Source organism: Stegostoma tigrinum, chromosome 23 (genome assembly GCF_030684315.1).
Source record: "Stegostoma tigrinum isolate sSteTig4 chromosome 23, sSteTig4.hap1, whole genome shotgun sequence".
Lineage (NCBI taxonomy): Eukaryota > Metazoa > Chordata > Chondrichthyes > Orectolobiformes > Stegostomatidae > Stegostoma > Stegostoma tigrinum.
In genome coordinates this window covers 28,992,031-29,019,833 of record NC_081376.1, presented here as the reverse complement: position 1 = coordinate 29,019,833, position 27,803 = coordinate 28,992,031, and the positions used below count along the sequence as shown (strand labels likewise).

The 27,803-nt window shown below is 40.9% G+C and overlaps 1 protein-coding gene across 2 annotated transcripts in view; it reads left to right on the top strand.

Annotated features, from left to right (window-relative positions):
* Nucleotides 1–27,760, top strand: part of carhsp1 (calcium regulated heat stable protein 1) — a 92,732-nt gene extending 64,972 nt beyond the window's left edge. For both annotated transcript variants that reach the window (XM_048551728.2, XM_048551729.2), the window contains exons 3-4: nt 5,260–5,382; nt 25,206–27,760. In XM_048551728.2, the coding sequence (XP_048407685.1) occupies nt 5,260–5,382; nt 25,206–25,365 (283 nt within the window). In that variant the 3' untranslated portion in view covers nt 25,366–27,760. The remainder of the gene's footprint in view (nt 1–5,259; nt 5,383–25,205) is intronic.
* The last annotated feature ends 43 nt before the right edge of the window (nt 27,761–27,803 follow it).

The following is a 27,803-nucleotide window of genomic DNA, read 5'->3' as shown; positions in this document are numbered from 1 at the left end:
TCATTAGAAGTATAGAAAGAGAGAGAGAGAGAAATCCACATTTCCTGCTGTGCTTCTAACTGAGAGGCAACAGCAGAGATTATTGAATACAAACTGAGATAACAAACATCTGACACTAATCAATATCTCGCCTGTACATAAATGATCCCCAAGAATGGTTTTGATCAGAGGCTCGCAAATCTGCTTTGGGTACGGAATGGAACTCAGCAATGTGTGCTCCCTGCTGAATAAGAAACATATTTGTGCATTAAATAAGAGGTTTTATTTTATCATAGGATTATGATCCCTACAGTGCAGAAAGTCTTGGCTAACTTAACATTTTGCCTAAGACAGAAAATGGTATAATCAACACAAGGCCACTGCTATACTATTGAAAGGTGTTTGCTTGGCAATGCTTATGACCGGAACCTATCAAACAATAACATAAATGGTTATAGACTAATTTCAATTCCAAGTTGACCCCTTTCGCATCCAGACAACCGATCTTGCTACGCTGACCACTTTAAACATGCAGACTCTGCCTGGTTTCATTTCTATTTGCTTATTCAATTTAATGACTTTGGTTGAAAAATGAAGTTTGTTCAAAATCAATAAAATGCAAAGAAGTCATGAGTCTAAAGATCACAAATCCAATAACGTGAATATTAGAAGATTTCTTTAATTCAGTGAAAATCTACAAATATGCTCACAGTTTACAAGGTCAGATCAGGTTGAAAGGAAGTGTTTGATGATGTAAGACACCAACAAATAAAGAGTTTGAAAATGTTTTACATGATTATTCTGGAAATTACAGGCCAGTGAGCCTTAGGTCAGTGGTAGGGAAATTATTGGAGAAGATTCAATAAAGGCTATCCATGAGACATTTGGAAAAATATGTACTTATTAACAAGATGCAGCATGGTTTTGTGTGGGGAAGGTTGTGTCTTTCAAACAGAATAAAGACACATTCACACAGGAAAAAGACAAAGACACTGTTGTCAAGGAGAATAATGAGATACAGGCTATTAGACTAGATGGGATTGAGGTCCACGTGGAGGAGATGTTAGCAATGGAAGGTGTGAAAATAGATAAGTCACCTGGGCCAGATGGGATGTATCCTAGGATTCTCTAGGATGCTAGGGAGGAAATTGCAGAGCCTTTAGCTTTGATCTTTATGTCGTCATTATATTCAGGAATAGTGCCAGAAGACTAGAGGGTAGCAAATGTTGTCCCCTTGTTCAAGAAGGGGAGTTGAGACAACCTAGTAATTACAGACCAGTGAGCCTTACTTGGGTTGTGGGTAAAGTGTTGGAAAGGATTATAAAAGGATTTGTAATCATCTAGAAAGGAATAATTTGATTAGGGATAGTCGATACGGTTTTGTGAAGAGTAGGTCGTGCCTCACAAACTTTATTGAGTCTTTGAGAATGTGACTGAACAGGTGGATGAGGGTAAAGCGGTTGATTGGTGTATATTGATTTTAGTAAAGCATTTGATAAGGTTCCCCCACAGTAGGCTATTGCATAAAATATGGAGTCATGGATTGAGGGTGATTTAGTGGTTTGGATCAAAAATTGGCTAGTTGGAAGAGGACAGAGGGTGGTGGTTGATGGAAAATGTTCATCCTGGAGTTCGATTACTAGTGGTGTACCGCAAGGATCTGTTTTGGGGTCACTGCTGTTTGTCATTTTATAAATGACCTGGATGAGAGCGTAGAAGGATAGCTTAGTAAATTTTGCAGATGACACTAAGGTCGGTGGAGTTGTGGATGGTGCAGAAGGATGTTGCAGGTTACAGAAGGATATAGATAAGTTTGCCAGAGATGGCTGAGAGGTGGCAAATGGAGTTTAATGTGGAAAAGTGTGAGGTGATTCACTTTGGAAGGAGTAACAGGAAAACAGGGTACTGGGCTAATGGTAAGATTCCTGATAGTGTGGATGAGCTGAGACATCTGTGTCCATGTACGTCGATCCCTGAAAGTTGCCGCCCAGGTTGATAGGGCTGTTAAGAAGGCATACGGTTTGTTAGGTTTTATTGATAGAGGGTTGAGTTTCAGAGCCATGAGATCATGTTGCAGCTGTACAAAACTCTGGTGTGGCCACACTTGGAGTATTGCGTACAGTTCTGGTCACCGTATTATAGGAAGGATTAGATTAGATTAGATTCCCTACAGTTTGGAAACAGGCCCTTTGGCCCAACAAATCCATACCGCCCCTTGAAGCATCCCACCCAGACCCATCCCCCGATAACCCACACACCCCTGAACACTATGGGCAATTTAGTATGGCCAATCCACCTAGTCTGCACATCTTTGGACTGTGGGAGGAAACTGGAGCACCCGAAGGAAACCCATTACAGACACGGAGAGTACATACAAACTCCACACAGACAGTCACCCAAGGCTGGAATCGAACCTGGGTCCCTGGTGTTGCGAGGCTGCAGTGCTAACTACTGAGCCACTGTGCCGCCCCAAATGGATGTGGAAGCATTGGAAAGGGTGCAGAGGAGATTTACCAGGATGTAGCCTGGTATGGAGCGAAGGTCTTATGAGGAAAGGCTGAGGGACTTGAGGCAGTTTTCGTTAGAGAGAAGAAGGTTAAGAGGTGACCTAATAGAGACATACAAGATGATCAGAGGATTAGATAGGGTGGATAATGACAGCCTTTTTCCTCAGATGGAGATGGCTAGCACGAGGGGACACAGCTTTAAATTGAAGGGTGATAGATATAGGACAGATGTCAGGGGTAGGTTCTTTACTCAGAGAGTAGTAAGGGCGTGAAATGCCTTGCCCGCAACCATAGTAGACTCACCAAGTTTAATGGCGTTTAAATGGTCATTGGATAAGCATATGGACATACATGGAATAGTGTAGGTTAGATGGGCTTCAGTTTGGTTTCACAGGTCGGCACAACATCAAGGGCTGAAGGGCTTGTACTGCGCTGCGATGTTCTATGTTCTAAACTTGATTGAGCTTTTTTAAGAAATGACAAAGATGATTGAGGGCAGGGCGATTAAATTCTCTGTATGGACTCTAGCAAGGCCTTTGACAAGGTTCCTCATCACAGGCTGATACAAAAGCTGAACTCACCTAGGATCCACAGTGAGCTGGGAAGCTGAATACAGAACTGACTTTCTCATAGAAGATAGAGACTAGTGGTGGAAGGGTGTTTTTCTGACTGGAGATCTGTGACCAGTAGTGTTGTGCAGGGATCAGTGCTGGCACACCTCTTATTTATACATAGTACAAACGACTTGGAGCAGAATGTGCCTCAGCTGATTAGTAAGATTGGGGGAGCTGCAGATAGTGAAGGGGATTGCCAGAGAATACAACAGGATGTTGGTAGGCTAGAGACTTGGGCAGAGAAATAGCAGATTTGGCGGGCTTTCACTCTATTTCATTGACATGTATCAAGGCCCCCAGATCCTGGTCTGCACTCCTCACATCCTATTGATGTTTACAATTGTATGACCTGGTGGCATGTGTTTTGGACCCTCTGATTCTGAGCGTAGGCTGCAGGAGGGTCTTTGAGCAGTGGACAAAATAGAAAGGTGAAGGTTACCAGTTAACTTGTTATTGATCCCAGTCCTCCTGAGGGCAGTGCCACAGATCAAAAATAATGTTGTGGAAATGACATTATTTGCAAAGCAAGTAGAATGATTACAACAAAGAGGAAAGCTTATGGTAAAAATCTAATCCTTGATGTGCCGTAATGTAAGTAGTGACTGATGAACCAGCTGACTTGCGGACATAGGAAGGGCATCCATGCATTTTGGATAATATTCAGCTCCAGAACCAACTGCTGCCTGTGTTGTTGGTTTGGGTTTGGGGAGAACCACACTTAATTTGGTCAGTAGCTGTGAGAACTGTGCAGCTACAGATTGAACAGAGTTTGACCGAGGAATTGAGATGCCTTGTAGTTTTTAAGACCTCCATTAAAATTTTAAGATCAGGATGTGGCCAGAAGGGTGACAGCAGTTGGCTCAGTCTTTGATTGGACCAGCTTGAATTTGGGCAGTGTTTGCAAAAATGTGCTGTTGAGTTGATAATTGTTGAGGACAACCTGCAATGCGCACTATTGCCAGAGCTCTTCTCCACGGCAGTGGTGGAGTCAAATGACAATGTGAGATGTGGGCATTGAAGAAAATGATGTGTAGGACATTAGATTATTTTATTGATGGAAAAGTTGTTGCTACAGAATCTGTAGCCGTATCTTTAAGTTATTGTAGACAACAACAAACTAATAGTTGAAAAATGACAGTGATTTTTGTTTTGTAATATGGACTCTGAACTAATATGTCTGCTACTTTGAGTTGTTTATGACCCCTTAATTCATAACTAACAGAAATTGCAAAATCTATTCCTTTTTCTTTCAGAGGTCATTACTTAGTTCTAATTGTAATCTGATGGTAATGACAGTCTCTCTCAATTTTTACATAGGAACAGGGATAGGTTATTCAGGAGGAGGGCAGAGTTGGCATAGTGCAGACATGTGTGGTTTATACAGCTGGAAAAGATTGCAGAGTTGACCAGCAGCTAGGAAGGATTTGAAATCCAGGATAAAAGTTAAACTTTGTGCATTGTCAGAGCTAGTGTATACCAGTGAGCACAGGGTGAATGGAATCCATTACAAGTTATTTTACAACCAGCCGAGTTTTGGAGCATTCTTTAATATAACTTATGAAGTCCAATAACAGACCCTGAGGAAAAGACTTCCACAAATAGAGGTTATAAGTTGGAACTCACTATCACACAAAATAGTTGAGGCAAATACCATAGATGCATTTTGGAGAAATCCAGACAGGCACATGATGGACAAAGGTGTAGAAGAATCATCCAATGGGATGAGACAAAGTCAGATGGGAGGAGACTATTGTGGAGCTGCCATTGGCCATTGGAGCCAAATGACTAGCTCCTGTGTTGCACATTCTGAATAATTTTTTGCCTTCCCCTTCAGATTCTAGCTGATGTTAAATTTGAATCCTAAACAGTAAGCTCTGTTTTTGTGTCGAACATGTCTGCAAATGGCTCTTATCAAACACACCTTTTGTGTTAGGATTATATAAATATACTGAAGCATAGAAATGGACTATTCTGGTGAATCATGAAGTCTAATCCGAGTTTCAGTGCAGGGCTGTGATCCGTCTGCTTCAAATGTGTAACCGGTGAAAATGTGATAGAAGATGAATTTGCAACACAGTTTTGTAATTATGTATTATGCCGCATAATTTTTGTATCATGTCAAGTAAGACAGCTAATCATTGTTCCTGATATTGTTACAGAACTGCTCGCGCAGCAGAAGGACCAGTCTTCAAAGGAACCTGTAAATGCTTTTCCCGTTCGAAAGGTCATGGATTTATCACCCCTTTGGATGGAGGACCAGATATCTTTGTTCATATCTCTGAGTAAGTTGCTAGAGTCTGCAGCATGTTTGTGTGGAATGATTAGGCTAACATAAACAAATATTATCAAGAGACCAATAAAGAGAATTGCTTAAATCTACGCTGAATTGGTGGCTCCTTGATTGATATCCAGTAAATCCAGTAGCCATAATGAATTACAGACATCTTGGAGTGACATCAGCTGTCTCTTATGGATATCCCTATTTTTAAAATGATCCTTATGTGTACTGTTATGAAAGAATTCAGTCAAATGGTTACAGTCAGGAAACATTAGTAGAATCTGTTTATCCACCCCCTAAGAGTTGTTAACACAGCATTAAGCAAAAAATAATTAGAGCTTGTAACAAAGCAAAGTAATAAACATGGGCAGCTTTAATCATCTTAAAAGACTGAGCAAATAAGATGGTAAAGGGTGTGTGGAGGATGAGCTTGCAGAGTGCTGTCATGACAGTTTCTTAGAACAAGAAGTTGCAAAACAAGCTAGGATGAAAACTGTTGTAGTTTAGTGTAATGAGACAGGGTTAATCAGCAGTCTCACAGTAAAACATCCTGAGGCAGGGGAGGTGATCAAAATAGGATTTAATTCCATACTACATTTGGGAGTGGCATATTGGAGTTAGAAACAAGAATCTAAAACTTAAATACAATTTCTCAGCTCCCTTAAGGAGATTTGTCCAACAAACGTTTGGGATCAGTCTCAGAAGAGAAAGTATGAACCATGGTGAACAGAAGATACCATCACTTGCCTGTAAGCTCATGGCCACTGGGTCAGATAATTACACAGTAGGTGGAGAAGTATGATTGGAGAGCCATCTTAATATGATTGGGTAAATAGACCAAAATGTACAGTGGTAAATAGGATAAATGTTAATGTTATGTTTAAAAAAAAAACTGGTTCAGCACTTTCAAACGGTACATATTTATTGGGGAAAATCAAAATCCAAATATGTTAAAAGAAACAGAAATTAAAGTAGGCATTGGTCCTTTGGGGGGGGCAGAGACAGGTACAATTGTCATGGGGAATGAAGAACTGGTGGAGATGTTAAACAAAGAGTTTGTGTCCAACCAGAAGTAAAGGGTAACCAAAGAACTAATAAGTAGTTAATATCAACAGAGAAAAGAACTCTGGTAAAAGCTCTCAAATGACCGCAATCTCATGTATTGTGCATTTCTGTTTCTATGTTCTAAGATGTCTCAAAGGAGCACTAATGACAAAAATTTGCTGCTGAGTCATTAAAGGAAATAATGGACTGTGCTGTGTTATTCTGAGGTGCACAAAAGCTTAGTCAAAGAAGGCAATTTTGAGGAGCATCTTGATTGAGGAGAGATGGGGATGAAGTTCCAGAGCTTTGCACCTAAACAGGTGAAACCACAGCGTTCAGTGGTGTGGATAGCAAAAATTAGGCTGCATAAATGTTGCAATCAGCAGACTTTAGAAATCATGGAGGACTACGGTACTGGAGAAGATTGTATAATTTGGGAAGGACAGGTCCATTGAGGGATTTGAAAACTAAGATGAAAATATTAAAGTGAAGGCATTATTGTGAGCCAGTATTGGTCTGTAGATGCATGAGTGATATGTGAGCTGCACATGGTCTGTATTTGGATTTCCATACAAGAGTCTTGGATGAGTTTGAGGGTGAGAGTTGAGTGGTGAATGTTCAGAGCATTGGAACAGTTAAACCTAAAGATGACACATACATCAATAAATGTTTCAGCTGTAAATGAGCTGAGGTGAGAGCAAAGGTGGGTGATGTTATGAAATATGTGGCCTTTGTGTTGTTGAGAATGATGTTGTGGTGAAATAGGTCGTGAATATTGTGAGCAGTTGGCTTCATAATAAGCCATATAATGTGCCACACATCATGAATACCATCCATGAGTGCTTCTCTCCCATTGACAGGACAGATCTGCAGAGGCAGTAGGACAGTGGTATGCAATTGGAGGGAGTTGCCCCGAGGATTCCTCAACATTAATGTTAGATCCAGTGATGTATCTTAGCATGAAACCAAGCATAAGGAAGCAAAACTCTTGCTGATAACAACAACAGGATGGCAAAAATCAACAGCCTGGCTGACCACTCCTGGCCAGCCCCACCCCACAACATTAGCTGATGAATTTGTACTCCTTCCTGTTGAGCATCACTACTGGGAAGAAGTTCTGAGGGTAGTTTCGTCACAGAATGTACTCTGGGTGGGAGGTTTCAATGCTAATCATCATAGTAGTTTAACTGTAACACCATTGACCGACCTGGCTAAGTTTTAAAGAAAGGAGCTACTAAACTGATCTACACGGGTTGTGAGGAGCCAATAAGGAGGAAGAATCAACTTGACATTGCCTTCACCAATCCACCTGTTACTGACACATTTGTTCATGATAGTATTGGTAAGGGTGATCACCGCACAGTCCTGTTCACGTTAAGGTTACTCTGTGTTATATTGTGTGGCACCACCACCATGCTAAATAGAATAGATTTCAAACTGAGCATCCACAAGGCTCAGTAGGTTATCAGCAGCAGCAGCAGAACTGCATTCAGCCAGAATTTGGAATCTCTGACAAACATGTTACAAAGACGCTGTATTTTTTCCCCATGCATTTTTGACTATGGACTAACTGAGGGTGGAGGGAAGAAAATCAACTGTTTTAAAACCAAGGATTGTGGAAGGAATTGCTGCTGTTTTAAAAACCAGTTCCTGAAACTCATTGTATGTGGTGTTTGCACTGTTCTTTGCACAAGGAGTAGGGGAAGCTGTTCGTGGCTGGCTTGGCAGTAGATGGCAAGATATTTGCAGAGTGAGATTTGGCAAGCAACATGCAGCCGATTGGATTGTGAGTTGTGACCAGTTGTGGATGGCAAAAGTCAACAGCCTGGCTGACCACTCCTGGCCAGCTAAACTGCTTACAGGTGTGAACAATACAGGGAGAAGCCTTGTAAATGTTGTAAGGGCAGGTGGTGTGTTTTTCCTCTTCCTGCAATAAACTTACCTGAAGAAAGCCATCAGTTTCTCCCAGCAGCTAACTGCAAAGTATCTGAGTTCTTCATTTGGAATACCTGTTGCCCTGAAGTCAAGGAACCTGAAGCAAAGAGATTAAAGAACTGAAAGTCCTGACAAGTCAGTAGGATTATCTTAGTGAACCCAAGGGACTGGTGCTGGTGAACAGTGGTTCCTTGCTTTTGTTCTCTCCATCCATAAAACTAACTTTGTCTCTCACTCTGTCTCACCCACACATTCTGTGTGTGTGTGTGTGTGTGTGTGTTTGTGTGTGTGTGTGTGTGTGTGTGTGTGTGTCATAGTCATACAACATGGAAACAGACCTTTTTGGCCCGACCAGTCCATTCCAAACTAAACTAGTGCCATGTGCCTGCTCCTGGCCCATATCCCTCCGAACCTTTCCTATTCATTTATCCATCCGAATGTCTTTTAAACGTTGTTGTTGTACACGCATCCACCACTGCCTCAGGCAGTTCATTCCACATGTGAACCACCCTCTGTGTAAAAAAAAATTGCCTCTTAGCCTTATTGTAAATCTCTCTCTTAGCTTAAAAATGTGGCCCCCAGTCTTGAAATTCCCCATCTCAGGGAAAAGATGACTGCCATCAACTCTATCTCACCCCGTCATTATTTTACAAACTTCTGTCAGGTCGCCTCTCAACCTCCTATGCTCGAGTGAAAGAAGTCCCAGCATTTTCAGTGTGTTATATATAGGGGTTAAAAGGGAGGGTTTAAAGGTAAGGTTTCAGCTGGTAGAGTCATATTTTTGATAGCTCATAAAATGGCCCTCCACAACAATATGGCAGTAGTATTGAAGGCATGCTCCAGAATGAGTAACTCACCTCAACAATACCATGATAACAGAGTGAGAACCCTGCCGTTCAGCCAGCTGTCTGGACAGTTGTCTAGGCATGTCCTCCTGTAAGGGTTTAGAGGGACATGAGCCAAATGCTGGCAAATTGGACTACATTTATTTAGGATATCTGGTTGGCATGGATGAGTTGGACCGAAGGGTCTGTCTCTATGATTCTATAACTCATCACTATCACACTAGTTGTCTCTTGACTAATGACAAAGTGATGAAGGACTTGTTATCAAGCCTGTTTGACTGGTCTCCACAAGGGCCACTCTGCTCCTGACCTTGCCTTCTCCTCACATAGCCATCAAATCGTTCATTTTAGTGTGGTGCTGCTTTCTTCTTCTATCAATCTATGTGGCAGTGAATTGAATAAATTCTTTCTGAATTCTCCATTTGATCTCTTACCTGTTGATGCTATCTTATGTATCAGTATACCCAGATCTCTTTGGCCCTTGTATCGTTCTGGTTTCATGGCATTCGAGGAGGGTGGTCTCCTCATTTTCTTGAACATATTAAACAGAATTTTCCATTTATCAATCCACTCTGCAAGCTGGATTATCTTTGTATTTTGGTGCATTTCTTTGTAGTATAATCCAATTTGATATCTTCTACAAATTTAGCAACCATACATTTGTTACCTTCAGTCACATCATTGGTATGAATTATAGGTTGTTGAGGCCCCAGCACTGATCCCTGTGGCAATCCATTCATCATATCCATGGTGATCCATTCCTGCCTATTCTCTGCCTCATGTTAAATAACCAATTTATGTGTACAGGAAGCAACTCTAGTCACAACATAGGTCCTGAAATGTTTACAAGCTTCTTCTGTGTGCGAGTAATATCATGTTTGGAGCTTAGTAATTAATGTGAGCAGGTCCTCCTATGCTTTTACCATAATGCATTTACTGAGTGAGCATCTAAGAAGCAGATAAGTTTTACCACAGTGTGCAGTAGCTCTATTTGAGTTTACAAAAAGGCCCATTGAAAACTATTTTATATATTCCCATAATGAAAACAAAAGCTTGAGTCGCCAGCGCAGTTATTTTTAAGCTGCTGTAACAGCCACCGTGTCTGCACTTGTTTAAAGCGTTCTTCAGATCTTCTCAATTTAAAACAAGCATCTTAATTTAGGCAAAATACTGTAGTTCTGGAAATCTGAAATAAACACCAAGAATGCTGGAGAAACTCAAGTGCACCCAGACCTGCTGAATTTCTGCTGTGTTCTGTGTTTATTTCAATCCTCATAATTTGTCTCCCTCACTTGCTGATGGACAAATCATTCAAATACATTTGTTGATAACCGCTCAAGATAAATGTTAACCCTGAAGAATATGCGGATAATCATGCCATGGACAAGATCTTTTTATAAACTCTTTTCTGTTTACCAAGGCCAGAACAAACATTTTTTTCCGTAATGACTCAAATTATAATTGTACCAAGTTCCATTGAAGTGTTTGAACTGTAGTGCAGCCTTTTTGCTGTGGCGAGTGATTTATGTCCGTTGCCATGGCTGCAGATATTTGATGAGCTTCATTTTGGCTACGAATTATGCAATTGCCGCCACATATGATAGCAGACATCCTAGATGTTGTTTCATCTGCAGAATGCTGATGTGAGAAGTTACAGGTAAATTTACACATTTGCGATGTGCAGAATTAGCTGTATTCCTATTCTGAACTGCTCCTGAGATCGTGATGGCTGATAATATAGAATGTAGACGTGGGAGCAGTAGTCGTCCATTCGGCTTCTTGAGGCTGCTCTGTCACTCGAAGATCATGATAGGTCTGATTATTCCACATTCCTGACTACCCCGATTAACCTTCCTTTCCCTTATCAAGTAGCTACCTGCCTCTGCCTTAGCAATATTCGAAGACTTTGCTTCTACTACCTGCCAGTGAAGAGGATCTCAAAGACTCAGTACTCCCTGAAACAAATCCTCATCCTTTTTTTGTTTTAAATGGTAACTCCGTGTTTTTAAACTGTGACTCCTAGTTCCAGATTCTCTTACAAAAGGAAACATTCTTTTCATGTCCACCTTGTTGAGCTTCTTCAGGATTTTCTGTGCTTTAATTAAGCCACCTCTTTATGTGAGATGACAAGGTGTAGAGCTGGATGAACACAGCAGACCAAGCAGCATCATAGGAGCAGGAAAGCTGACGTTTCGGATCTGGACCCTCCTTCAGAAATTTCTGAAGAAAGGTCTAGGCCCAAAATGTCAGCTTTCCTGCTCCTATGATGCTGCTTGGCCTGCTGTGCTCACCCAGCTCTACACCTTCTTATCTCAGATTCTCCAGCATCTGCAGTTCCTACCACCTCTTTATTTTTTCTCTTTTCTTATTTGCCACATCTTCCCAAATTTGATCTCTTGTCTCCACTATTTAGTTTAAAATCCTTTCTACTTCCCGAGTTGCAGCTCTGTAGAACACTGGTCCCAAGATTCAAGATTCAAGTGTAGACCGTCCCAAAGGAACAGATTGCATTTGATGCAGTGCCCCACGAATTGGAAACTAGTTCCATCACACTATTTTTGAAGACAGGCATTCATTTCTCTAGTCTCCTTTGCTTTGAGCCATTGGCACAGGTAATGATCCAGAGACCATTATGTTTGAAGTTCTGCAATTTCAGTTTGGTGCTTAGTTCCTCATACTAATTGTGCAGACCCTCTTTCTTTGCCCTGCCTCTCCTGTTGGTACTGAAATAGACATTGTCTGTCAGATCAAATTTCCTTGTCTCTGTTTGCCAAATACAAACTTAGCGAAAAATATTATTCTGTTAATTTGGGTTTACTAACTTTCACAAAATAAAGGCAGTGAACAAGGAAGAGGGAAAATGTTCCTATTTATTCTTAGAATTAACAAAATTGTGGCCAGTGTTTTATGAATCACTGTGGCTTCTCATAATTTGGGCAGGAAATTTAACATTTATTCAGCAAGCATTATCTAATACTTGCAAATTGAGATTTGAACTGTCCAAAGATGTTTATACCCCCTCCATGTTCATTTGGCTCCAAAGCTACTGTTGACGGGGCTCAAGTTGAGTACTGGAAAATCTAAACAATATGATGTACATTGAAATCTAACCAGTGACTACGACTGAAGTACTGACATTGGTTGGGTGCAATGATTGTAGTGACTGCTAAAAATGTTCCTTTGTGTTACATGTGGAACAGGAGTGCACGGTAATTAGCAATTTACTGTATATGAAGCTGTATATGAAAATAGACAATATCTCTGTTAAAATTTCAAAACTGAAGGATTATATTGGGGAACAACTAAAATGAAATTTATGACTCGAGCCACAATGTTTTGGTTTCAGTTATGGCTGTCTGGTTGATGTTCGTGCTCTTTTTTTTTGAATGAAGATTTCGTATCCATCATATTCTGGGGAGAATAGGGACTTCTTTAAAGCAAACTTTTCAGATTTAATAGAAGTTCCAAACTAATCAATTACATTTTCTACACTGATGCTGCTTATGATGCATTCTGTCGTGAACTTTCCAAAGTAAATAGCCTGCATAATGTGCAAGCTTTCATAAGTCTATATTGGGTGGTTTTCTTGCCAATTGATTATGGCCGCCTTTTTGTTTTGCTGATTTATGGCAAAAACTGTTTGATTTGAAGGACTGCTGTTTGAGATCTGCAGTTGGTGTCAATGTGCCTTTGAGAGTATGGCCTGAGAACATTTCCATCAGTAAAAGTCAGGCCCACTAGATAATGTGAGATGCTGGGGGTGAGGGAGAGTTACGGAGTTAGTTCTTGTAAACTTATGCTTGTCAGTGAGCAGAGACTTAAATCTTTGAATTTGATTTAGAGATCCAATTTGTGGATTTTCTTTGCACTTACAATGAAATGGCAGAGGAGGTTCAGTTCAGAGTGTCATGTTGTATTTTATATTTCAAATTGCTGCCACAGTTTAGGATTTAGTTCACACAAGAAACCTCGTACTCAGGAATACTCTTGGAACAAGCAAAACTGTAAGAAAAGATTTGTGAGGCTACAACTGAATATTCTTGGTTCATATAATCTGCTGTAGAACTCGTTACCTTGGAGGAAGCTATTTCTTTACAGTGAAGGCAATTTAATTTGAGATTAAGTAAGAAACTGTTACAGGATTGCACCTAATCTAGAAACATAGACAAGTCTAAGAACGTATGAAAAAGATGATGCTTTGTTCAATGAGAGCATGGCTGATCTACCTTAAATCAATTTTCTTGTCCTACCTCCATATATCCCGTGATTCCTTTCATGTTCCTTAATGTCCAAAGGACCATCAATCTTTTACATGTGCAAAGACTAATCTTCTATCACCTTTCACAATAGAGAATTTCAAAAATTCAGTGTTTCTATTTTGCTATTACCATCAAAGTTGCGTGTGTGTGCGTGCATGCGCGTGTGCGTGCGCGTGTGCGTGCGCGCGCGTGTGTGTGCGCGTGCGTGTGCATGCTGAATGATTGAACACTAAGGATAAGAAGGTTGATATAAAGGTGAGGGCAGAATGTTTTGTGTTTACAGGAAGGAAAAGCAGTGGGTAAATTACGACTTTGGAGCCATAAGAAGAGTAATGTTGACATTAGGCCTGTCCACCCAGTTGGAAAGGAAATGGTGGATTGTGTAGGGTGACCTAAGAGAAGACGGAAACAAATGAATTTTTCCTTGACATAAGGAGAGCGAAAAGACTGAGAGGAAATGGGCTGGTCCTATTCATTCCTCCTGAGAGAGGTTATAAAATGTGCTGCTGATTGCCTGTGTTGTGCTTCTTACTAGATAAGGGAAAAATTGGAAGTGGAATCAGCATGTAAAATGTACTCCTCATGTTTGAAAGAACTATGTGTGGCAAACCTGTCTGGTTTATTTTAAATGTAAAACTGAGCGGTTATGATGAGGTTGAATGTTATTCACACAGTAATCTGTGAAAAGAGAAGTGAAACATTTGTGATTAATTAATTTCTTAATTAGGTTTTGTTTGGAAGTGCACTTCACTATTAACAGTGCATATTAACAATAAATCTTTAGCAACAGCTGCTTATTGAGTCCAATCTTTAGACAGTCAGACACTACTGTTCAATGTTTCCATGTCTTTTAGTGTGGTAAACAAACACCATAGTCAAATCTTCAAGATGTTTGCTCCTGTCGCTGTTAATTTTGGCTGCAACCTATTGTGCCATTGAGTTCATGTAGAAATAAAAAGACCCTCTTTTGCACTCCCTGATCATGTAGGGCCTAGACAATCCTGTCTAGAGATAGGCATGATGCCAGAGGACTACGAACATTGCACCGTTGTTTAAAAAGGAAGGGGTGCTCCAAGCAATTATAGGCTGGTCAATCTAATTTCAGTGGTCAACAAATCATTGGGGGTGGGGGTGCAGGGAAATGTCCAGGATACAATATAAAACAGATTAAAACGGCATTCACTAATCAGAGGGAGTCACATGGATTTGTTAAGTGAAGGTCATATCTGACTAGTTATTGAACTTTTGAGGAGGAGGAGGATGACAAAGAAGGTCAAAGAGTGTAGCACATTTGATGCAATCCAAAATACTTTCTCTAGGAAGACTTTGACAAGGTCCCAATGATTAACAATGTAACACTCCGTAAGATCCAGTGAAAGTAACACCCTTCTATCATATACTGCGGCCTGGGACCTAGCAGCAACACCAGGCCTGTTGTAGGTTATTCAGTAGCACTGTCAGCCCCTGCATGGCCTTAGTATTGAAAGGGTCATTTTCAGCCACCTGTAGCTCGATGACACCAAGTCTATATTCCCATTTGCTTTCAGTAGTACAAAAGAACCATTTCCTCTGTGACATACAGACATACAAAATAGGAGCAAAACTAGTCATTCTGTCCCTCAAACCTGCTGCACCATTCAGTAAGACCAGGGTTAATCTGTTTGTTTCCAATTGCAAATTCCTATCTACCCAATGAAACTTTTGCTTTTCTTTTGCCAAAGGAATCAATCGATCTGTCTCTGCCTTAAAAAAAATTCAATGACCCGGTCTACTCTTTCAACACTCACTTCCCCTCCCACAGCCCATAACACAACAGTGACCTCTTAAATAACTTGGACCATGTTTTGCAACCAGAGTTTCCTCTCATCACTTTTCTGAGCTTCATGCACCACTGCCACTTCTCATCTTAGAGGAAGCAATTTGCCATTTATTCTTTACAGTAAAGGCAATTTAGTTTGAGATTAAGTAACCAACTGTTTACAGGATAGCACCTAATCCAGAAATGTAGCTCGTTGAAAGAATGTAAGAAAAAATACAGCCCTTCAATAAGATCATGGCTGATCTACCTTAACTCAATTTTCCTGTCCTGTTCCCATATCCCGGGATTCCCTTCATGTTCTTTAATGTCCAAAAGGAAACAAGAAATTGAGACAGCCTAGTGTATAACTTTTTTTTAAAAAAATGCCAGGCTTCACAAGAACCGCTCCAGATGAAGCAATAAATTAAATGTGCATGATAAGAACGTAAATGAGAAACTAAAAACCTTACATTGTCTTCTATTATAAATGATGATCAAATTGAAAATCCAAGTCTAGTAGAGAGTTATCTAATAAGAGGACTACAGAAAAACAACTTTTATTAACAAAAAAGGAAACAAAGAGAAAGCAAGAACCGGTAAATTAATCTAAGGGCAATTGTGGGAAGAACTGCAGGAAATCTACTTCAAAATTTGAGAGATTTAGAAATGCATACATTAATCAAGGACAAACAGCATGAATCTGTTAAAGGAAAGTAATGTTTGACAAATTTAACACTTTTGAAGAGTGACTTATAGAAGGAAATGCAGTAGATGCGCCACATATTGATGTTCAGAAGGAGTGTGAAATAATTTTCCAAAGGTGTTTGAAATGATGCATCGCAGGACTGGTTTGAGAAAAGAAAACCAGCAACCCACAGGAGAAGGCAGCTCTGTGAATATATCCACTCTTCACCAGAGTGGAGCCCAGCATGTGGGTTCAAGCCTCAAGCTTTTTCAAGTGTTTTCAGATAAACCTGCCAAATGGATTATTCAGTTCGATTCAGACGTGAAGGATGACTGATGTAATTGAAACAAAACATAAGCTGATCACTGATAATATATAACATGCACTGCATAAGATGTATGGTCCAAGCCAGCTGCTCCCCAGTGAGTCTTGCATCTACCTGACAATGTGGTCGCTTGCCCGAGTATATCCTATTCGAGCGTCATGTTGGTCTGAAAACGCCTGATCTCGGAAGCTAAGCAGAAGGGTCCTAGTTAGTATTTGGATGGGAGGCCACCTGGGCTGTAATAGAAAAAGGGCTTTTGTGGTGCAATGGCAATACCGTTCACAAAAATAAAAGTCCAAACGCTACCCCAGCAGCCACCTTCCCATCATTAGTAAAATGAGAGGAAGATTCGTCAATAGCCAAACCTCAACTTGCTCATATTTGTTCATGGGATGTGGAAGTGTTTTACTAGGCTAGTATTTATCACTCATTCCTAATTGCCCAGAGGGCACTTAAGAATCAACCACATTGCTGCAGGTCTGGAGTCACATGCAGCCCAGACAAAGTATAGACAGATTTCCTTCCCTTAAGTATATTGGTGAACCAGATATGTTTTTGTGATAATAGGCAGTGGTTACATGGTCACTGTTAGACTAGCCTCTTACTCCAGAATTGTATTAAATTCAAATTTCTTCATCACTTCCCAATTTCGAACCTATGCTGTCGGAACATTAGCCTGAGAGTCTGGATTACTAGTCCAGCAAATTTATGACTATGTCAGTGTCTCCGACTTAATGGTCCACTGACAATGCTCAAGTGTGTTCCATCTGGATCATACTGCTTAAAATCACGTCACAGCTTTAGAAGCAAAGGAACAGGCACTGGACATTCAGCACCTCGCAAGCCCCACAACTTGTGAATATCATGACTCATCTGTATCTGGACTCATTTACCCGTCTTGCCTCTGTAGTACTTAATATGTTTGGCAAGAAACATTCTACCAAATTCAATTTAAAATTGTTAATTAAGCTATTGCAAGTTTTCAAATCGCTCAATAACTTTGTGTTTAAGGACAGACAAGCCTTATATATGCAGTCATTATTCATGATCTAGTCGTTGAACCCTGCAACATGCTTGTGAATCCGCATTGCATGCCTTTCAGTTCAGTGAATAGTCAGGGCCAAGCTGTGGGACGCAAGCCACTTCAATCCAATTTTGAGGCAAACTTATAATTAATTTGATCACCTGACCAACTTCTAATCTGATCTAAAATTTGCCTTCAATTCCATGCACTTCCCTATTTACCTCAGTCTCTCGTGTAGAATGTTATGGACTGCTTTCAGAAAGTCTCTGTAAATTGCATCCGTTGATATTTATTTCCCTGTAGATTATTGTAATTATTTCCCCAAAAATTTCATTAAGGTTTATTACCTCTTACAAATCTGAGTTAGCTTCCTCTAATCAGCTCAAATTTCTCAAGAACCCAGTGACTTTGACCTTAGTTATTGATTCCAGTAACTTCTTCATAAGTTATATACTGGCCAGTTTCATATTTCCTATTAGCCTTCATTTTCACCTCCCTACGAGACTTTTCATACTTCAAATTAGCCTTTTTCATTTCTAATCCATCTGTTTAGTGGTATTATGACACACCTCTGAAGCTGTGAAACTTAAATCTGGGTCTCCTGACCCAGGGGTATGGACACTGCCACTGTACTTTTGAATTATCCAAAACATCATGAGTATAATTTAACTTTATAGCTCACTTTTAAGATTCAGTTTAATTTTAATCCCTCTATTTACCAACGAGCTCAACTTTTTAAACACTTTTTTTATTTGCCTTCTGAGAATATATTTATTGTGTGTCCTATCCATCTCTTATTTAAAAGTTTTTTTTCATGTTAATCCACATTTGTTAACTTTATTGCCCAGCTAGGTCGTGTAGGAGACAAATTGCCTGTTCTGGTCAGCATTCTTATCTTAATGATACTCTCTATATTCTGCGACTGAACTTTTACAGTTGCACTTTCTCAATTGCTCTACTACTTTCATCTGTTATTTGCTCCACTTTATTTCCCAAAACTAAATAGGAAGAAATGAGTGGCACGGTGGCTGAGTGGTTAGCACTGCTGCCTCACAGTGCCAGGGACCTGGGTTCACTTCCACACTTGGATCTCTGTCTGCGTGGAGTCTGCAGATTCTCTCTGTGTCTGCTTGGGTTTTCAACAATGTGCAAATTAGGTAGATTGGGAATGCTAAATTGCCCACAGTGTGCATACCATTGCCAGGTGTGCAGGTTAGCTGAATGGGGAATGTGGGGTTACTGGGGTGGGGTGGGGTTGGACTGAGTAGGATGCTGTTTGGAGGGTCGGTGTGGACTTGATGGGCTGAATAGCCTGTTTCCACACTGTAGGGATTCTGTGATTCTATAAGTTGTATTTATATGCATTACCCACCATGGTCTTGGAATCTATAAGACCATAAGACATAGGATCAGGAATTAGGCCATTCAACACTTCGAGTCTGCTCCACCATTCAATCATGGCTGATAAGTTTCTAAACCTCATTTTCACGCTTTATTCCCGTAATCCTTAATCCCCTCGATAATCAAGAACCTATCTATCTCAGTCTTAAATGTACTCAATGACCTGGCCTCCATAGATTCACACACTCTGGCTGAAGAAGTTTCTCCTTATCTCTGTCTAAAATACCTTCCCTTTACTCTCAGCCTTGGGTCCTAGTCTCTCCTACTAAGATGGTTTGCAGTCAGTGAAGTAATTTTGAGATGTAGATGCTTTTTAAATGCAGAAAATTGGCTGCCAGCAAGGTTCTACAGTCAGTATAAGCTACTTGATGCAAATGGGAGATGAATATTGGTCAGAACCATCCCCCACCCACTCCACCCTATTGAATTGCAAATGTTGCCATGTGGGCTTTTTTGTGGATTGGTGTCGGCCTGTATTGTGCATTACTGTTACGTTTCTACAGCGGAGTTTGCAGGCATGATCTGGCTTTGCAAGGGTGATAAGCTGATGAACTGCCCAAACTTCTTTCTTTGTCCATAAACGTGGGACTGGACAAACACAGCGGATCTGACAGCATCAGAGGAGCGAGAAAGTCAAGGTTTCGGTCTGAAACCCTTTGCCAGGACAGGGGAGGGGAGTGGGGCTGGGGAGGGGTAGGTGGGATGGTGACAGATGGATGCAAGTAAAGGATTTGTAGGTGAGTAGGAAGATGGACAAGTCAGGGATGCAGGATGTGGGATAGGGCAGGAGGGAGGAGGGATTTTGAAGCTGGTGATGCCAATATTCAGGCCATTGGGCTGTAAGCTCCAAAAGTGAAATATATCAAGATGTTGTTCCTCCAGCTTACGTTTGGGCCTCACTCTGACAGTGGAGGAGATCAAGGATGGACATGTTGCCAGGGAAGTGGGAGGGGGTGTTAAAGTGGATGGCAACTTGAAGGTCAGGCTGGTTGATGCGTGCATTGTGCAATGCTTCACGAATCGGTGTCTGAGCCTGCATTTGGTCTTCCCGATGTAGGGGACACCACATTGGCAACAATGGATTCAATAAATCAAGTTGGGTGAAGTGTAGCTGAATATCTGCCGGATCTGGAGGGATTGTTGGGGATCTTGGACGGAGGTATTAGGGGAGGTGCAGGGACAGGTGTTGCACCTCCTGCGATTGCGGGGAAGGTTACCGGGTGTGACAGAGAGAGTCGGTGGGGAGTGTAGAGCTGATGATGGAGTCCCAGAATGAGTGTACCCTGCGGAAAGCGAACAGGGCTGGGGAAGGAAGTATCTTTCTGGGGTCTGATTGTAGTGGCGGAAATGTCAGAGGATGATGCTTTGAATTCAAAGGTTGGGTGATATGGGAGGACTTGTTGCGGGGGTAGGGGATTTGAGGGCACAGGTGCAAGAAATGGGGGAGATGTGGTTGAGGGCATCCTTATTTACAAAGGAGGAGAACCTACGGTCTGAAAAGTAGAAGGCTATCTGGGAAGCCGTAGAGTAGAATGCCTTATCCTGGGAGCAGATGCAGCAGAGGTGGAGGAATTGAGAGTATGGGATAGAATTTTGCAGGAGGGTGGACGAGAGGAGGTGTAGCCGAGGTAGTTGTGGGAGTCAGCAGGTTTGAAATGGATCTCAGTGGTGAGTTGGTTTCTGGATATGGAAATGGAGAGGTACAGGAAGGGAGGTGTCAGAAATAGTCCAGGTGAATTTGAGAGCGGGGTGGGAACGTGTTAGTGAAGTTGATGGAACTGTTTGATTTGAAATGTACAGACGTAGTTAGCAGTCCTGAATGAAACAAAACATATCCCAGGGCTAACAAAGTGTGGAGCTGTATGAACACAGTGGGCCAAGCAGCATCTTAGCAACACAAAAGCTGACATTTTGAGTCTAGACCCTTCATCAGAAAAGGGGGAGGAGGAGAGGGTTCTGAAATAAATAGGGAGAGAGGGGGAGGTGGATCGAAGACGGATAGAGGAGAAGATAGGTGGAGAGGAGGCAGACAAGTTACAGAGGCGGGGATGGAGCCAGTAGAGATGAGAGGAGGTAGGGAGGGGATAGGTCATTCGGGGAGGATGGACAGGTCAAGGAGGTGGGATGAGTTGGTAGGCAGGAAATGGAGGTGCAGCTTGAGCTGGGAGAAAGGGATGGGTGAGAGGAAGAACAGGTTAGGGAGGCGGAGACAGGCTGGGCTGGTTTTGGTATGCAGTGGCGGGAGGGGGGATTTTGCAGCTTGTGAAATCCACATTTGATACCATTGGGCTTCAGGGTTCCTAAGCAGAATATGAGCCGCTTGGGAACTCTGCAGCCCAATGCTATCAATGTGGATTTCACAGGTTTCAAAATCTCCCCCCCCCCCCCCCCCCCCCATCCCAAAACCAGCCCAGCTCGTCCCCGCCTCCCTAACCTGTTCTTCCTCTCACCTATCCCCTCTTCCCACCTCAAGCTGCACCCTCATTTCCTACCTACTAACCTTATCCGCCCCCTTGACCTACACTCACCTCTACTGGCTTCATCCCCGCCTCTGTAACTTGTTTGTCTCCTCTCCACCTATCTTCTCCTCTAGCCGTCTTCGATCTGCCTCCCCCTCTCTCCCTATTTATTTCAGAATTGTCACCCCATCCCCCTTTTCTGATAAAGGGTCTAGGCCCGAAACGTCAGCTTTTGTGCTCCTAAGATGCTGCTTGGCCTGCTGTGTTCATCCAGCTCCACACTTTGTTATCTCAGATTCTGCAGCATCTGCAGTTCCCATTATCTCTGATACAGTGTCCCAGGGCTGCTGCTCTATTGTAGTGCTCCTATAATTATCTTCTATAATTATCAAGGACAGCGCAGTGGCTCAGTGTTTAGTACTGCTACCTCACAGCGCCAGGTATCCAGGCTCGATTCCAGCCTTGGGTGACTGCCTGTGTGGAATTTGCACGTTTTCACTGTGATCTGCATGGCTTTCCTCTGGTGCTCTTGTTTCCTCCCACAGTTCCAAAGATGTGTAGGTTTGATGGATTAGTCAGGCTAAAGTGCCCATAGTGTCCGGGGATGTGCGAATTAAGTGCAATAGCCATGGGAAATGCAATGTTACACGGATAGGTTGGGCGAGTGGGTCTGGGTGGTATGCTCTTCAGAGGGTCGGAGTGAACTCGATGGGCTGAATGGCCTGCTTCCACACTGTAGGGATTCTGGGAAATGGAGAAAAAATGGTTGTGAAGATTGAATTCCATAAAGCTGCAGAGTCTCGACGTCCTCACCCAACTACTTCCACCTTAACCAGCCTTGGAATCTTTCTGTTCCAACAGAGCGAGGAAGAAATTAATTCAATAAGAAAGAAACTAATGTTTCAAACTTCAAAGTAGTCCTTTTATTAATTAAAGGAAGTTGTTTCATTTAAGTGCCTTTTAGTTGGTGAAGGGAAATGGTTTAATCTTGCTGAAATATTGCAACTATAATGTATGGTCTGCAGGGAAGAAGAATGTTGAATAATGAAGAACATATTTTACATAATGGCCTGCTTTATAAATGTTAAAGATAATATAGCTATTTCAGAATTTCAAAAAAATTAATACAAGTGTAGTGGCTCAAGCTAAGGTGTACTGTGACAAAGTCGATTTTTGTGATGCTGAAAAATATAATCAATTTCTGCTAATAAATGACAGAAAATGTTTCAATGTTCCCATAGCATTGATTTGGTACAGACAACCAGCACAATGCAACAAATTAGTGGAATTAAAATATGTTCATCCTACAAAAACAAGGTGACCTGGTAATAGCAAGAGTTTTCTGGAAAGTAAGTTATTTGAAACCGACTGCAGGTTCTCTGTATAAAATTCCTAGGAGGTAGTCCAGTGTATTGTGTGTTTAGAAGCATTTTTTGTAATGTTAAGGAAAAATGCAATACTACTTTTTAGGAATGCTGGCCTGTACATTCCAAGTTGATGTTACAAATTTAGAAATATAATTGAATTCAACAGCACTGACCCTGCGACAGTGCCCGCGTGCTCAGCACTGAACAGGTTAGGTGGATCGGCCATGATAAATTGCCCGTAGTGTTCAGGGGTGTGTGGGTTATGGGTCTGGGTGGGATGCTTCAATGGGTGGTGTGGACCTGTTGGGCTGAAGGGCCTGTTTCCACACTGAAGGGAATCTAATCTAATCTAGCCCATTCAGTTCACTCGGAATTACAGACATATTGAGGAAGATTCCACCTCCCTGTTCTTGAGGGAAACAACATTCCCCACCACCACCAGCTTGTTTCTCCTCTTTCTTTTCATTTTGCTCAAACACTCAGTTGCTACCCTTTGTCAGTTTACGCCTTTTATCTCTTGCTGATCGTTTTTTTTTCATTAGCCAGGACTTTCTGATCTTTGCATCAGCCTAACTATAAGACCCAACTTATCTGGTATATGCATGCAAAAATGAAATGCATAGGATTGGGGAGAGTGTATTGTGATGGAGAGGAGTCTGGTTGGCAGACAGGAAACAAAGAGTAGGAATAAACAAGTCTTTTTCCAAATGGTAGGCTATGACCACTGGGCTGCTGCTAAGGCTCTAGCTACTCCCAATATACATTCATGATTTAGATGAGGGGACTGTAATATCTCCAAACTTGCAGATAACACAAAGCTGGGTACGAGGGTGAGCTGTGAGGAGCACTGCAGAGATGCTTCAATGTCGTTTGGACAAACTGAGTGAGAGGGCAAATGCATGGCATGTGCAGAATAATTTGGATAAATGTGAGGTTGTGCACTTCTGCAAAAACAGGAATGCAGTTTATTATCTGTGTGGCTGTAAATTGAGAGGGGAATGTGCAGACCAGTCCTGAATGTATGCAGGTGCAGTGGGCAATAAAGAGGCAAATGGTATGTTGGGTTTCATAGCAAGAAGAGTCCAGTGCAGGAGCAGGGATGTCTTGTTGTGATTAGACAGGGCCTTGGTGAGACCACACCTGGAATAATGTGTGCAGTTTTGGCCTCTTTACCTGAGGAAGTATGTTGTTGTTATGGAGGGATTACAATAAAGGTTTACCATTGGGTTTCTGGGATGATAAGACTGATGTATGATGAGACATTGAATTGGTTAGATTTGCTGGACTTGAGAAAAATGAGTGAGTATCTTATAGAAGCGAATGAAATTCTAACAGGACTAGACGGAGTAGATGGTGGGGGAAGTCCAAGACCAGGGATAAAGGTAGTGTAAGGGTAAATCACTTCGAACTGAGTGAGGAGGAATTTCCTCAGAGTAGTAAGCCTACGGAATTTGCTACCACACAAACCAGTCAATGCCAAAACATGGTTTAATTTTAAGAAGGAGTTGTACATAACACTTGGAGTTAAAGGGATAATAGAATATGGGGGCAAGGTGGAAAGTGGGAACTGCATATTGTTGGTTGATCAGCCATGAATGGCAGAGTAAATTTGAAGGGCCAAATGACCTAATCCTGTTCCTACTTTCTGTTTTACTATAATGCACAAGAGTACAAGTAGGCCATATGGTCCATTGAACAAGATCATGGCTGATCTGACCATACTCAACACCACTTTTCTGCTTTATCCTCATCACCCTTGATTCCCTTTTAAGAAGTCTGTCTATCTTAGCCTTGAGTAGACTTAATGACCTAACCTCTACAGCAAAGAATTCCATAGATGCACTACCCTCCTAAGTAGAAAATGTTCCTTCTTATCTCTATCTTAACTGGATGACCTTTTACTCTGAGATTATATCCTCTGGCCCTACACTTTCTCACGAGGGGAAACGTGAACATCCACCCTGTCAGTCCTCTTAAGTATCCCTTCTATTCCAATCAGGTTTCCTCTCATTCTTCTAAACTCCAAAGGGTACAAGCTCAACCTCTGTAACAACTCCTCCTAAGAAGATCCCTCCATGCCTGGTATCAACCTAGTGAACCTTCTCTGGACTTACTCCAATGTCGGTATTGCCTTTCCATAAGCGGACTGAAATGTTTACAGTATTCCAGAGATATGTTACTTCTATTTTTCATAAGTTGAGGTTATTAGGTAGGTAGGTAGGTGTGTGTGTATGTCTAACTTCAGCATTTAATATTGCTTGGGAATGAAAAATGGGCGGGATGGAAGAAGAACCTGCCGACGGTACTTGTTTCCTCATCTTAGTACAGGTCAGGTGCACTAGATCACAGCTTTGAAGACCCTCTATGTCAATAGATGCATCACGTTAATGTAAACCACATGTGCCATCATCTTCACATGAAAACTGGCTTTCAAGTATTTTTCTCCTGGTCATAGGAGCTCCAGTTTCCATCAGAACCTGATTACCCCTTTACAGCTAAATACACAAGAATTCAGATAGGGACGTGTGCTGTGAAAGTTTGGTGTACGGAGCTATGGTAATAGACACTGGTATAAAAAAGTGCACGTTTCTGGTGGCTACATTGTTTCCAGGCCTGACTTTTATGTATTTACAACATGCATATGGGCAGCTTTAAGTTGAATGTTTTATTTCTTTTTCATGTCAGTATCGAAGGAGAATATGTGCCAATGGAGGGAGATGAGGTCTCTTACAAGCTGTGTTCCATTCCTCCCAAAAATGAGAAGGTGCAGGCTGTTGAAGTGGTCATCACCCACCAAGCACCGGGAACAAAGCATGAAACATGGTCTGGACATGTCAACTTATAAGAATGGTCAACTGTCGTAACCTTCTATCCAGCATGGAGGTTTAAGTATGAGCAAATATCAGAGTTATGTATTTGAGCAGTAGGCTGAGTGTTTGCAGAATTAAAAAAGAACTTTTACAAGGTATGGTGTTTTGAACATACAAAAGTTATTCATTAAACAATAATTGGTTATCACTCAACCTTTCCATAATTTTTATAAAGGTCTCTGAGCCAGTGAATATACATATGGCACTTTGTATCAGGGAATCATGCTGTACATTTGTCTCCTCTCTATCTGAAGAATGTGTGCAGAAAATAGTTGTCACTCAAACAAGCATGTTAAAAGCTGCATTTTCTTATGAAACAGCTGTGAATTGGAAACTTATTTCAATCTGTGTTGCCCTACAAACACATTTAGTTGGCCTTAGTTCCATTTGAATCATTTCCACCGCAAATCATGCTTGTAATTTATTTGATTTAATCATTTTTTAAGAAGTATTTACTCTCTAATATTTTCTACTTAGCTCTGCTGTGGTCTGCATGATCCATTGCTGAAGGCTCATTTTGTCAGCAGGTGATTGGCCTTTGCCAAACCCCTCCAAACTTGCCAGCAGGAGGTGAAAGAACACCATGGTTTCCCCTCTGTCAATGCAATGTGTATGTGAACTCAACATGATCATGCCTTGTCACTCAGTATTGTCAATCTCCTATAGTGTACAGTAGTTAAAATCTCTGATATTTCAATACCCATGTTAATCCAACACTGTTAATATCTGGCTGGCTGGGGTCTAATCACCAGCCCATAATGTTTTTGATCAGTACAGTTTTAAAGAAAACTGATCATATTTCCTAAGCTTTATTGTGTATTGCATGATTGCAAACACAGGTATGAGCCGGGTTACCAACTGTATGTAGTATCAAGGTGGCTGTTACTGCTGTGAAATTTGTATATACCATCTGACGTTGTTAGTATAAATACACACACACACGTCTGTAGGGTTTTGGGCTAAAGAAAATATGGCACATCCATGACGTTCTTATGAGTTTTTATTTTTGTCAACTACGTAGAATATTGCAGTAGTTAGTTACTGGGAAACTTTTTTTTAAAATAGACTCCAATTGTGTTTAAAAGTGACATGGCAAAAGTAGCTTGACAGCTTATTCTTTTGCTTATACTTTTTCACAAGGCAGTATAAGGTCTTGCAAATTTGAGATTAAAATTGAATTTTTCAGTGCTGTAATATTATTGCAGTCTTTTAAATCTGACAAGTTTCACCCAGATAATTAATCAAGCAAACCAAGATTTGTTCAATGTTGTGATTCTCAAATGGATAAGGAATGGGTGGTCAAATAATGGTGAAAGACAGGCTGAGATTGGAAAATATTATTTCAACTTAATGCTCATGTCCATTTAATTCAGGATGGAGGTTGATTTCTTGTATTTATCCAGAGAGAGGCATTTCTTGTCAAATTTACCCTTTTTTAATTCAAAAGTTACCAAACCCTGAACAGTGTAATGAAACATTTAAGAAATGAATTTACATTTAAAATTAACAAAATAGATGTTTGGTTTGTTGTGTAAAAGAGGCTTTTAAAGATTTGTGCACAAACATTACCGTCATGTTGTGGAACCGGCTTGAATTTTAAAAAATACAATTTTTCAGATTAACCGTTACAATTTTGCGTAGCTATTGGTGTCTACTTGAAGATGAGGTTAAAAGTCTATTTCAATAAGCTCTCGTCTTTAATTCTGTGCTGTTTTAAGAGTTGAGGGTTCCAGTAGAGTGATGTGGATTTAGAGATTATGATTTTTCTTTCTGCAAGTCTCCCAGTCACTTCCCTTTCTTTTAAACTGCTCTAGGTCAATATTAAATGTAGAAAATTCTCAACTCATGGGTAGCAGGCAATAAAATATTTGCACTGCATATTGATTTAAAACCCAAGGTTATTGCTGATACCAGAAAATGTCTGGATCCTGGATACATGGAGGCCTCCAGCATTTCCATTCAAAAATATCAGTGAAGGCAGGATTGGTTGCACCTCTTATAAAGGTATTTGATGTAAAACAGCCTAATGGTGTTGCTGTGTCTTTTTCAAATATTTTGCTTTTTGTGATGAATGTTTTAATTTGGTTTTTCTTCAGTGCCTTAGTCTTTGATAAAACTATTTGGACAAAATAGAAGAAGAATCTATTTTATCCCGTGGCAAAATCAGTCAGCAGTTTATATTTACAAGTATGAATATTGCATTGATGTATTGTGCATTATACTTCAGTTGCGATTCATTAAATCTGAACTAGAAAATTGGAATCTTTGTGTGAACTTTGAGGATCAATTGATATTTGTGTAAACTGCTATTCATGTATTTCTGATTAATTAGGGACAAATAAAAGTATTAAATGTTTGAATAAATGACAATTTAATTCTTGTATTGATTTAATGTAACCATTTTTTAAACAAA